At 38.9% G+C, this 13407-nt stretch overlaps 1 protein-coding gene across 1 annotated transcript in view; it reads right to left on the bottom strand.

The window, feature by feature from the left end:
- The window catches only part of LOC119498759 (potassium voltage-gated channel subfamily H member 6-like), a 60275-nt gene that overhangs the window by 20261 nt on the left and 26607 nt on the right, over positions 1-13407 (bottom strand). The window contains exons 4-7 of the mRNA XM_037787809.1: positions 12522-13017; positions 12169-12329; positions 8592-8671; positions 6730-6852 (exon numbers count right to left, since the gene is read on the bottom strand). Of these exons, the coding sequence (XP_037643737.1) occupies positions 6730-6852; positions 8592-8671; positions 12169-12329; positions 12522-13017 (860 nt within the window). The remainder of the gene's footprint in view (positions 1-6729; positions 6853-8591; positions 8672-12168; positions 12330-12521; positions 13018-13407) is intronic.

The following is a 13407-nucleotide window of genomic DNA, read 5'->3' as shown; positions in this document are numbered from 1 at the left end:
TTCTCTTTGCTTGTTGCAGGATTATTTCAGTTGACAGCTTCCTCTTTCTCTCTCTCTGTCTCTTTTTCTCTGGGATCACTGAGTCAGTTATGTCATCTCTAGGCAGACAAATGTCTCTTCTTTTCTCCCACCTCTCATTCCTTTTCCTTTTAGTCTGTGATCTCTGAGCTATAGTTATAGTAGTACTCCTCAGCACTTTCAGTCCCACACACTGGTCCATGCTGCCTCTCTCATCCCATCACTCCCTCTTTCCCCTCCCCCTTTTGTCCTCCCTTTCTTTCCCCCTCCTCTCTCCACCATCATGTACAGTGATGCAGCATTTACATTCTATAAGACAAATGGAAGATATATTTCACACAACAAAAAGCTGTTGACTTTTTAGTCAGAAAGGTTTCACCTCTCCAACAAGAAGATACATCAGGTCATTTTGTCAGCTCACAACAATGTGCTTGTTTATGGTTTATGGTTGAAATAGAAATATTGGGTTTGCTGTAAATCTTGACTCGACCATAATCAATCATAAATCAGGGGAAAAGGGGTGTGTTGGCTGAGTTTAAAGGGTAACTTTGGTATTTCTCAACCTGGACCCTATTTGTTATGTTTTTGTGTCTAAATATCAAATGGGGACAACAATTTCTGAAATTGGTCCAGTATTGAGGGATAATGCTGTAACCAGCAGCTGCTTTATTAGAATCATCATATACCAGCCCAGTTACACAGCAGTTCGTTAAATAGTCACGAAATTTAATGTATTGATTTGTGTACATAGACAGGAATTTAAAAAAAAAAGTTGTGATGCTCAGCACGAAATCAAATCGAATTGAAGTTCTATGCGAATGTGCAGAGACATTTGAGAAACTGCCGAGTTGTCTTTGAGCAGTCTTGTCTCTTCTGCCAAAGAAAGAGACCTCTGGCATTGCACTGTGCGGATTTTTAAATGTATTCTAAGGTCGCTTTCACATTAGGTACGATTGATCCGTACTCTGCCCAAGTACGACTGCCCCCCCTCTCCGTTCAGCTTTCACATTAGTAAAGTTGTTCCGTACCGAAGTATACTTGCGCCATCATCCAAGTGTATTTGTTTATGTTGAGATCAGCTGTTCTAGTGGCAGAGCATCGTAAAACACTTCATTCAAACTTGACAGAAACAAAATAAAGCTCACCAAAACCGTTGTCGTTAGTCTTTCCAACAATCACCAACTCTGGTTTGGCTGAAACAAACTCTTATTTCACTGAGTTTGATGTGAAAATATGTCGACTCTACACGTTGATCCGTACTCCAAACCACCTTTTAAAGTGGACTCGGGTACGGATCGACGAACTGTGCCCAAGTACGGTACGGAGCGCTGACACTAATAAATCGAACTGGACAAGTGGACTCGGATACGGGCCCTGGCCTGGCCAATAGACTCTGGCTAATAGACTCAAGAACTGCTTGAGATCAATTGTACACAAAGACCAAACATACTGTGTATCAGGTTGCTCAACATTGGACAGTCTCCACTTACTACGGGATGTGATGGACTTGGCTGGACTGTTAAATGTAAATTTGGTCTGCTAGCCCTTGATCAAGAACAGTTGTTTCACAAGGTGGATCATGGGTAGCTGTTTAAAACATTGTCTGCTTCTGGTTGTGGGGAAAACTTTATTGCAGGGGTCAAATGTTGCAAACTGGGCCTTATGTTTAGTTAGGGTAGGGGTGGGCTGAGTAGGTCTGTAGAGGTGGGGCGGGGTGTCCGGCAAGGGGGGGGGCCTCTTTCTGGCCATTGAACCATTGCTAGCGTTGCTGCGTAAGAGGTTTCAGGGGGTCAGACTGGAAGAGTTGGGTTTTAATACCCCAGTTTTAGTTTTACTCGTATGCGGATGATATCTGTCCTAGTAGAAGATAGGCAGGATGTACAGGCTTTGGAGAGTAGCTTTCAGTTATATGAGATACAGTTACAGATACTTGATTTTTTTCTTTTTTGTCAGAGCATTTGATTTATTGATTGCTGTCGGGATGTAAAGATAATTTTTAGCAATTATAACAAAAATGCTTCTAAAATAAATTCTAGCTTTAAGAAAAAGCAAAACCTTCACTGTCAATATGTTTCATTATTTTTCTTACAGTATCCGCTCTTAAAGCACGTTAATCAATCATAAAGTTAATAGGGTTGCAGTATGTAAACGTCAGTCCTCGTTGTCAAAGTCCTGTGCTCTGTACGCCCATCTATGCACTCCACTTCACAAGTCCTGAAATGGTTTAAAACTGTTTTTTGCTACTGAACATAATCCAGCTGGCATTACCGTTTCCTCCAGAATGTATTTTGATAAGCAAATCATTGATTTCCATGACTTTGTTTATTTTCCTTTATAGTTCAGCTCTTGTGTTAATTTAATGGAGTTTAATGGATAAACTGTTGGATCATTAGTCAAGATTTATCTTTATTTGACTGGCTATACTACATGTACTGTAGCTACTTTTCCATTCAAACGTCCGATAGCTGCGTGACAGTAAATGACAAAGACCCAATACTTAAAACCCTAAGAACTCTTCTTAAAGTCCCATATTATGCTCATTTTCAGGTTGATACTTGTATTTTGTGTTTCTAATAGAACATGTTTACATGCTGTAATAATCAAAAAACACATTATTTTCCTCATACTGTCTGTCTAAATATACCTGTATTCACCCTCTGTCTGAAACGCTCCGTTTTACTGCATTTCAATGGAATTGCAACGGAATTGTGTTGCTAGGCAACAGTTTGGGTCCATGTTTACTTCCTGCCAGCTGATGTCATTCAAATACACTGCAACAGGAAATAAACTCGGACACATTTTGAATGTTTACGTTTAAAACTGTGTAATGATCTAAATATTGTATATTTGTGACATCATAAATGGACAGAAATCCTAACGGCTTGTTTCAAACGTGCAATTTTTGAACAATTTTTGTGTATTTCTCCGTATATTGAGCGTTTTGATAGTTTAACAGTATTCATAAGCACTTAAACCTGCTTTATAATATACAATACCTGAAAATCTCACTTTGTACAATATGGGACCTTTAAGTATCATGTTTTTGACCCAGGAGAAGTGGCACAATGCCCAACACCCTGAAGGGGTGAATTCAAAAGGATTGTGCAGATTTTTGCCTCCGCTACACCTGCACGAAGCAGACAAAAATAAACTGTGTAATTCTCAAAGCACCCACAAAGGGTGAAATGCACCCATAACTAAACTGCCAAGCAAATACTGTAGCGTCTCAGTGCTCCTGTACTATTTGCACGTATTTAAATTTGGTAATATGCAGACATTTGTCACAAAAATCATAGCCTTTCTATGAAAATTAGCCTTATTGCAAAAAACAGTCCAAATCACAAAGATCAGCACTGATATCCACACACAGTTACAGCTAGCGTCTTCAGAGAGTTGGTGGTAACTGAAGCACAGTTATAAGAGGTGTTGCTCAAACTCATCTATTTTGGGATGCAGTGACAGCAGTTTCATGAAAACTAAATAACGAATAATGCTCCCCTACATGTCATTTTTGAAAATACATACATGGAAAATAATCAATGAAGTTACGCTGCTGTGTCTTGTACCGTACATTTGCACAGCATCTCTCTTTAGGAGGAGATGCACTTATTTTTTCTGCTGAAAGTATTGAAAAAACTTGAGTTTATTTTAAAGAACCAGGGTTACAGAGTCCCATTGAGTTTCACATGTGGCTGACAGTGATGGTAAACTGTAGTGACGCTGATGGTGTGCATTAACAGGTATTTTTGGACAAGGTCCTCTGCAGAGCCTCAAGCCTCCATATGTGCCCTCCTAATTATAGCTAACAATAGCCTATCCAATCAACACACACACACACACACACACACACACACGCACACACGCACGCACACACACACACACACACACACACACACACACACACACACACACACACACACACACACACACAAACACACACACTCAGGGACAGTGTTAAGGGCAGTCACCTGCATTGTTTCCACAACGACATCATTATCTCTGACCTTGTCCCTTCTCTCTCTCATGGAGGAAGAAAGAGAGACAAATGATATCAGAGACGAAGGATCAAACCATTAGCAATCCATTGGTCAGCTCCTTATTTTTATCCCGGATGGCATTCTCATTGTGTGAATAGGAAAAGGGGAAAACAAATAAGGAGGGAAGTAGAAAAAAAAGAGAAAACTACAAAAAAATGTTTAAATTGTTGATCAGTTTGTAAAAAAAATTATGTAAAATATAAATTCACTGTTTGTTGCAGTTTTTTTTCACTCTATTACAATGGCAGTAGATATACTATGAGACATCAGTGGGACATTAAATAAATGCTACAAATACCCAGACTGTCTAAGCAGTACTATGAGAGTATATTACTGTAGGATTCGATTGTCCTCCACAGAATCAGAGGACATGTCATCTAAATGCTCCTGGCCACGGCAAATTAACTGTACGGTTATCAGCGGCTGTCCCCCTCATTAATCATCTAGTCCAGGATCTGCCCCACAACAGAAATGTCTCCCATGTACCTCAGTGCCCTCCAACTGAAATAGCTGAGGGGTCGGGGGACAGTGACAAAGATGCTGTCCCTTTACACTGTCATGGAGCTGGAACATGAATGCTGTTTGATACTCTGTCTCCAACTATCAAACTCTTTCAAACAACCTCTCTCTCATGGTTTGACCCATTTATTAATTTATTCATATATATATATATATATATATATATATATATATTTAGAAATGAAAAAAAGGAAAATGTATAAAATGAACGTTATTGTAATGTTGCTGTAAGGACATTTAGTAAGAACAAGTGATAACAACCATAACAAATAAACATGTTACAGATTAAAATCTTAACGACTATATGTCATTTTGTGTACCTGTTTCTATGTATTACATACTCTGATGTATAAAATTCATAGAGGTTGATTTTTTAATTTTTTTATTTGGGAGAATCAAAAGTGACCGTAGTTGCAGAAACACCCGTGAAGAAGGTGTTGTCATTTTACCTGGTCCTTACATGCCGAGTTCCTGGCAACGCTGAACATCAGTCATACTTAACGATATTATATTGCTTTTCACTTACATTCATACTCCACCACAAATAATATTATCTGAGTATAAGACGGATAATAATCTATTTATCAGTCCAAAGGTGAACAGCCTATTTCCTGCGAGGAGCATGGAGTTCATAGTTTACAAGCCAACAGTGTGTGTGTGTGTGTGTGTGTGTGTGTGTGTGTGTGTTCAGCAGAGATTCTGTGTTTAGATGAACACAGCTTCTGCCTTGTCCACAAACACATACAGTATTCACACACAGACAGGAACAACCATGAACCATCTTGATTAATCACCTCAACCAGCGGGTCATAAAACAAAAAACATCTAGATAACAGGAGGAGGAGGAGGAGGAGGAGGAAGGGAGATAAAGGGGAACTCTGAGGAGGATAAAGACATGAAGAAAGGAGGTGAATGTAGAGAACTAATGTGAGCTGCTGTGTCTGCAGTGTGTGAGAGTGTGTGACTATAGTGTTGATGGAATGGGCGCACAGCTGGTAAATCGGGGAACCCCTGGTTACACACATGAACGCACACACGCACGCAAACACACATAGGGTGATGTCACCAACATATCAGTGCAGTTGAGCAAGTGGACTTGGTTTTAAAGATAAGAACAATCATTAGTTTGCTTGTCTTTATGCCATGGTTAATTATATCTTAATGCAATGTATTTTTGATTTTCCCAGTAAGAGACACATTTAGTCTGCAGGCTAAACCTCTAACTAAAGGCGAGCTCATCTTAACAGATGCATCAGATACTGAGGCTGATGCAGACATGTTTGATGAGCTGATAAAGTCGTGTGTCCTGAACTTCAAGGTTGGACACCGCCAGTAGCGCCACAGACAATAACCTTATAGTTTTAGGTTAATAAATTATACCCAAATTCACAAATATGTAGGATATCCATATAAAGACATTCCTGAAAACATATTTTCAGCAAATTGCCATCATTGCTACTAGCTGGTCTAACCAGCTGGTAGCCAACGAGCTGACTCTGGAGGTTGTCCAGCCAACCTGGTCAATAGCCTTCTAGCTACTGCAGTGTTGCCTCGCTGGTTCAAAACGTCATTATTAGCCAGAAAGGAATATGAATATTGAAAAGAATGAGAAAAATGTTTGCACTATGACAAACTGGCGCAAAATTGTATGTCAAACCACCCATTATACACTTTCAAAATTAATTGAATTTAATTAATTAATTCAAGTTTATTAGAGATTAATGACTTGAACAACTTGACACACTGCTCAAATTAATCTTCAGGTTCCCAGCTTTCAGATGATGTACACCACTTCTATGTGACATCTACTGCGGACCTGCTATCTCCCCTAAAGACCCCCTGTACCCTGTATCATAATTTATGTTCATTTTTTTTTTATTGATTTACTTATACATTACATATATCTTTTGTACTTAGGAATGTTTTTTATATTGCCCTGTCAAAATATAGTATAATTAGATAGCGCCTTGACGTGAATGTTCTTTAGTGCACCTTACTTGTTTGTTCGTTGAAATACTGGAGGAGTTATGTTGAAAACTCAATAAATACACTTGTTTAAAGAATGCACTTGAGCACACAGACAAATATGGATGCCACTGGATGGACTGCTGGTCCGTCTAGTTTAGAACAGCATCATTAAGGCACCTCTACTAACCTGGGTGACTTTCTCAGTGACATGGTGTGTTCTGTCCATCAGTTTGCAGGGAGGTCTGATTTCACCAGGAGGTAATGCCACAAAGGCGTCTGTCTTTGTGTCCAGTAGGCTCTGGATCATCTGCTGCATATGCACAAAGCACACACACAAAACATTGACTGCAAAAAAAAAAATATTTGCTTGATAACATTTACATTTTACTGTGCATTTAAGTCAGAGAATTTCACCAGTGCAACAAAAAAGAGCTTCAATGTGCATAAACAGTAACTCTAACATTACCAGCAACCAAAAGATAGTGAAGTCAAAGGTCAGAGCCTGTGACAACATAGGAAATATTATTTTAGTTTATCATTCAGTGAGAAAAAGGTGATAATGAGATTTTACAGGCTGAAGAGGAGAGGTCAAAAACCACAGGCCACCCACTCAGCCGGCCTCTCTTACTATCTGAGCAACAACTTGATCATGTTTAACTGTCAAACAACCCTACATCTTAGACAACAAACCTTTTTTACAGCCGACGTCATCAAAAAATATGCGCATATGTTGGCAACGGAAATGCCGTTTTGCCCCAGTCATCCAGACGAGTTGACTTTCAGCCGAAAGCGGCAGTGGTTGCTCGTAGTAACTTACGTAAATGGTCAGCGTAGATAACAAACACAGTACATATTTTAAATTGATTGAAGGCTTTTACGATGACACCTACATATTCTGTTCCTGTTTACCACAGCTGCCGTCACTATGAGTAACCACGACGCATTGTCACCAGTTAACACGGTCACTCGTTAAACTGTAACAACTCTATATGGCTGCAAGCTATTAAACGTGTTGACTAAAACTGGACTGAGGACACGATAAAAAATGCTACTGTTTGTAGCGACAATTCTAATACTCAATAAACTCAGAACTCTGAGTCCGTGTCACGGTATTTGATGTTCTGTGCATGACCACAGATAACATAGTTAACATCTTGTATGCTCATAATTTCTCGCTGGTGTAACATTCAACACATTCTAACTCCCAACTCTTCAAATAGCGCCGCTTGGTCAGCGCCCCTCGGCATCGGAAACCGACACACGGGCGGACCAGGGAAGGCGTGTCGATATACGCTCGTTACATGCATAGTGTACTTTCAAAATAAACTTCTGTTTTCACAGGAAGTTAGGTTTAGGCAACACAACCATGGTTGACGTTAACTTCACTGACTGACGATACCGACTAGTCATGTGACTAAAGACTGACGTGATAAAATAAGTCAATGTTACTTTTACTTTCACACGGGACATTCACAGCGGTCTCCTGGTTGAAAGTCTTGTGTTTGTTTGGGAGTGAGAACGGGTTGTAACGTTACACGCTAGGTTTCTCCACCAAATACGTGTATATATCTGGCCGCTTAATTTTGGGCCACTTGCTAATGTCCTCTACCCACTCAGTAATAAAGTCAGTCAACATCTGTCCACTTGGTTTAGGTTGCATTCGCGATCTTTGTTGGTTAATGCCCTTCAATAGCTTGACCATCTATTGCACTCCGCCATACTTCCGTTGCCAAATTGCATGCGCGCACTTACGTACGTCATCATGGTTTACAAACTGTAAAAGGGTCTAAGGAACCCCAATTTAGGAAGACTGATGTTATACTAAACTCTGTAACAACAAAAAACTGTATGAACAAAATGTAACATAGGGGAGTCCACTGTGTGAAACGGTGATTCAGATATTAATACCGCGATAATTTGCTGCATTTTGCATGTTGCAATTTTGCAACATTTTATTTTCACAGCTATTTTTTTCAGTTCCCTTATATGTTGAAACATCTTGTAAACAGTAGAGTACAGGGTGTGTGTGTGTGTTTCTGTGTGTGTTACCTGGCTGTTGGTCCGGCAGTGTGAATCAGTGTCTGATGTCCCAGCTGGCCCACTGCTCTTTCTAATGGTTAACATACCAGCTGAAGGACAGGACAGGACAGGACAGGACAGGAGACAACTGTTGTTGCATTGGCTCAGCATATCAAAGCCAAATAAAATGGAAACTCTAATAAAAAATAAAACTACTGATTACCACAAGTGGTACTACCAACAACAGAATGTAGAGTGTGATCAATGTTTTGGGTCTGAAAGCCTCCAACTTTGAGACTACAGCAGGGTTTCCTCTGCTCACTGTCTAAACAAGCTAAATAGCTTTCACTTTTGGCAATTTGTATTCTGGCATGAGTCTGTCAGGCCTTTGATTAAGAATGGTTATTGTTTTATTATTTCATTCACTTATTATATTTGCTTTAAGTTGTAGAATTGTATTACATTTCATTGTTCTTTTATTAATCATTTATTTTATTGTATTTAATTTGTAGAAGTTAATTCTATTCTATTGTTATTTTAATAACAACTTATTTCACTGTATTTAATTTGTATAATGTTGTTTTATTTTATTGTAATTTTATTAATCACTTATCTTGTTGTATTTCATTTAAATTATTTTATTTTTTTGTTATTTTATTTATCACTTATTTTATTGTATTTAGTTTGTATACATTTATTATATTTTATTGTTATTTTATTAATTACTTATTTTTTTGTATTTCATTTGAATTATTTAATTTAATTTTTTTGTTAATTTATTAATCACTTATTTTATTGTATTTAATTTCTATAAATGTATTCTATTCTATTGTTATTTTATTAATCACTTATTTTATTGTATTTTATTTGTATAATTTTATTCTATTCTATTGTTATTTTATTAATGACTTATTTTGTTTTGTTTAATTTGAATTAATTAATTTAATTTTTTTGTTATTTTATTAATCACCTATTTTATTGTATTTCATTTGTATACATTTATTCTATTTTATTGTTATTTTATCAATCTAGTTTTTACTTCACACGGTTGTACTACTATTGCTGATATTATAGCTTTAAATTTAATTTTATTACATTCTTATCATTTATTGTCTCACGTGCATTGGTCATATTATTGCCATGGTTACTTCCAGTTTAACACACAGTACCTTCTGCACTCATTTCAGAATGGTGGATAAACCAGAACTAAACATGACATCTTTTATTATTATATAATATAGTTATTTTTTATACAAAGAGCTTGTTTTTATTATTTCATTCATTTATCTAAGGTTGAAAACCATGAAGGTATTTCTTACATCACGTGACAACATATAAACTGCAGGTCAACAGTACAAGTAGCCTGGCGCACATGTAGAATACATGTTTGAGCTATAGTGCCCTCTGCTGCTTGGATGAAGACAGATTCACAAGATCCTTTCTTCTCTCTATTAGCTGCTAGAACATTGCACAAAGGATAAAAAATGGAAATGATTGTAGGATATATATGTAAAAGCAATACTGTATGTTTATACACATATTACATCAATAGGTTAGTACTGTGCTTTTTATGGTAGAGTCATTACCAGTGAGCAGAAGCTCCGATGTTCCTTCTATCGGTACTTTATTTTTTAAGTGGCTTCTTCTGGGACATTTCACATGGTCATCCCTGGGATCAGGAGTTGAAATCTTTATTTCATTTATTGAATATTCAGGAGATAAGGAGCAAAATGGTTCTCATGTATAGAGAAAAATGCAACACAGTCTCATGGCAGTTCGTGAAATAGTCAGGGAATTTAATCTATTTGATTCGTGTACATAGACACGAATTTCCCTTTTTTTTGTGACGCTCAGATCGACTTTCAAGAAAAAAAAATTGTGTTTTCCTACGAATGTCCAGCATGTGTCAATTTCCGCTCCAGTCTTTTTAAAATAAAACTACTTAGTTAGGTTCAGGAAAATATCGACTTGGTTAGGATTAGGTAACAATCTACTTAATGAGCTTTAGGAAAAGATCATTGTTTGAGTTTAAATAACTCCGGAAGTGCTGTAACTTAAGTATGGAAGTTACGTGACAAATAAATCAACTTTGACTTTCACACGGGGACATAAACACTGGTCTCCTGGTGACAGTCCTGTTTTTTAACCCACCCATCCGTCCCGACCTCCTCCCTATGCGGCATTTGCCGCTCTCTATACTTCCCGATTCACAATTAAGCGGGTTACATACGAATTGATTTTGTGATGACCATCACAAAAAGTGATGAAAGTGGAATTTGTGTCTATGTATTCGAAACAATACATTACATTTTGTGACTATTTCACAAATTGCTGTGCGAATGGTCTGAAAAATGATCAGTTGACCATTTTGATACATACGTATATGGTGTAAAGAAAAGTTACAAACTTATTGCCTCATAAAGAATAACAACAGTATAGAACTTTGTGTGAAGTATAATTTCAACAAAACACTTAGATCCCTATGTGCACAGTTACGCTCAGGAACATTACCATTAGCCCAAGAGACCGGCACTCCAGAGGAGGACAGACTGTGTTTGTTGTGTGAGCTAGGTGAAATTGAAAATGTGGGACATAAGTTGTACTTCTTAGTAAAATGACCTCTATTTATGTTGATTTCCTTTAGCTAGATGACTGTGAGTTGAGTTGTAGCGGGCTCTAAAGCGGGTTTTAAAACTAGAGTTAAGATACTGGTATCATATGAAACTAAGCTAATGAATCCATTGGTACCAACCATGTCATACTAGTTTGTCGTGAAGGAGGCTAAATAACGCTCCAAACTTACGCTAAATTTTGGCGAGGAGAAACTGGCTGGCCATTTTCAAAGGGGTCCCTTGACCTCTGACCTCCAGATATGTGAATGTAAATGGGTTCTATGGGTACCCACGAGTCTCCCCTTTACAGACATGCCCACTTTATGATAATCACATGTAGTTCGGGTCAAGTCATATTCAAGTCAGCACACTGACACACTGACAGCTGTTGTTGCCTGTTGGGCTGCAGTTTGCCATGTTATGATTGGAGCATATTTTTTTATGCTAAATGCAGTACCTGTGAGGGTTTCTGGATCAATATCTGTCATTGTTTTGTGTTGTTAATTGATTTACAATAATAAATATATATATACGTATATATATACATTTGTGTAAAGCAGCATATTTGCCCACTCCCATGCAGATAAGAGTGTTAAATACTTGACAAATCTCCCTTTAAGGTACATTTTGAACATGTATAAAATGTGTGATTAATCGCGATTAACTATGGGGGTGTGGCTCTTTATGTCGAAAAAAAAAAAAATCATCAATCATCAATCTTCTGTACTGCATATGGTGTATAATTTCTGCTACAAATAACATATTTACAATGTGGATATTTTAAATGAGCCACCTTTGACCGGAAGAAACATTTTTTAGTTTTAGTAGATTTTTTATTAATTTCACTTCTTTTGAAATAATAACACAGCAGTGCTTCTTTTGAAAGACATTTAGATGGTCAGATTGTATATTAAAGTATTTGTTTGGGTTTATTATTGTCAGACGGAGGAGACAGGAGCGGGGCTGAACTGGGTCGAATAGAGTGTTATGCTCACCAGTACAGCTGTGTCTCAGCTGCAGCCTCTTTTCCCAGTAAGTCTGGCCACACTTGATAGCATCCACTGAGGAGGAATGTTTTAACTTCCTACGGCTGCTTGAGGGATGCTTGCTGTGGAAAGGACGATCTTCATCTCGGCCTCTTCCTCTCTCCTCTCTCCTAGACAGAACGTACATTTGTAAACTGGGCGTCAGACCTCAGAACTTTTTGACACTAAAAGGAGGTCCAGCCCACAAAACAGTACCAAGAACATCTGTTTGACCCCCCCCCCCCCACACACACACACACAGATTTTGGTCGCACCGCAATCACAATAACATTAAACAATAGAAAATGAAGAGAGTGAATGACCTTGGTGGAGCATGTGAGGAGGCGAGGGGCATGGCTAGTGTTGGGGGGGCTGAGGCTGGAGCCGGGGGCAGGCCTGTGTGGAGCTCCATCCCTCTTCTCCCTCCTCCGTATCCTCCTCCTACTCCTCCTCCTCCTCCTCCTGCACTTGTATCCACGAGCAGCCCACACACATCCCCTCCTTCTCTTCTCTTTCTGTCTCCCTCGCTCCTTCGCCTGAGTGCCACCAAGCTCCCCCTCTCTCCTCCTCTTCCCCCTACTCTCAGCCGACCATCCTCCTCTTCCTCCTCCTCCCTTTCTTGGTCCCACAGTAGTAGTCCAGCTCCTGCCTCCTCCAGCTGCTGTCTCTCTGGGAGGGACAGCAGTTTGTCCAGGGCCACGGACTCGTGTCCAAGGGGAGGGAGGTCGACGCGCGGAGCACCCAGCTCCGTGTCCTGCGACAGGACACCCGTACCGGGGGTGAGGGAGCGGAGGAGGAGGCGCAGACGCTGCCGCCGAGCTGGATAGAGAAATACGGTTTAGAAACATACACCACTGAAGCACTATGAAAACTGAAAGTTTTAAAATCTTAATTATTTCACTTAATACTGGTGAAATGCTTGAATATTCTTAATTACACTTGTGTTTAATCAAACTACCATAAAGCGACTGACACAGTTAACCTGGGGAAGCCCAGTTTGCCAGGAAAAATTGTTGGTGTTGTATGTTTCTGCAAACCACGGATACATTGAATGTCAATTTGGTTTTTTTGGAGGGGGTTGGGGGGGTTGCCAATTGTCGGAGCAACTGACGTAGCATATCAAGCGACCGGCATTGAAAGTTACGTGGTATAACAACGAGTATAACAAGCGAAAAAGAGCAGGCGTGTCAAACAAACACAGGACGTTCA

Source organism: Sebastes umbrosus, chromosome 12 (assembly GCF_015220745.1).
Source record: "Sebastes umbrosus isolate fSebUmb1 chromosome 12, fSebUmb1.pri, whole genome shotgun sequence".
Classification (NCBI taxonomy): Eukaryota; Metazoa; Chordata; class Actinopteri; order Perciformes; family Sebastidae; genus Sebastes; species Sebastes umbrosus.
This window is presented reverse-complemented; position numbering and strand designations above follow the sequence as displayed.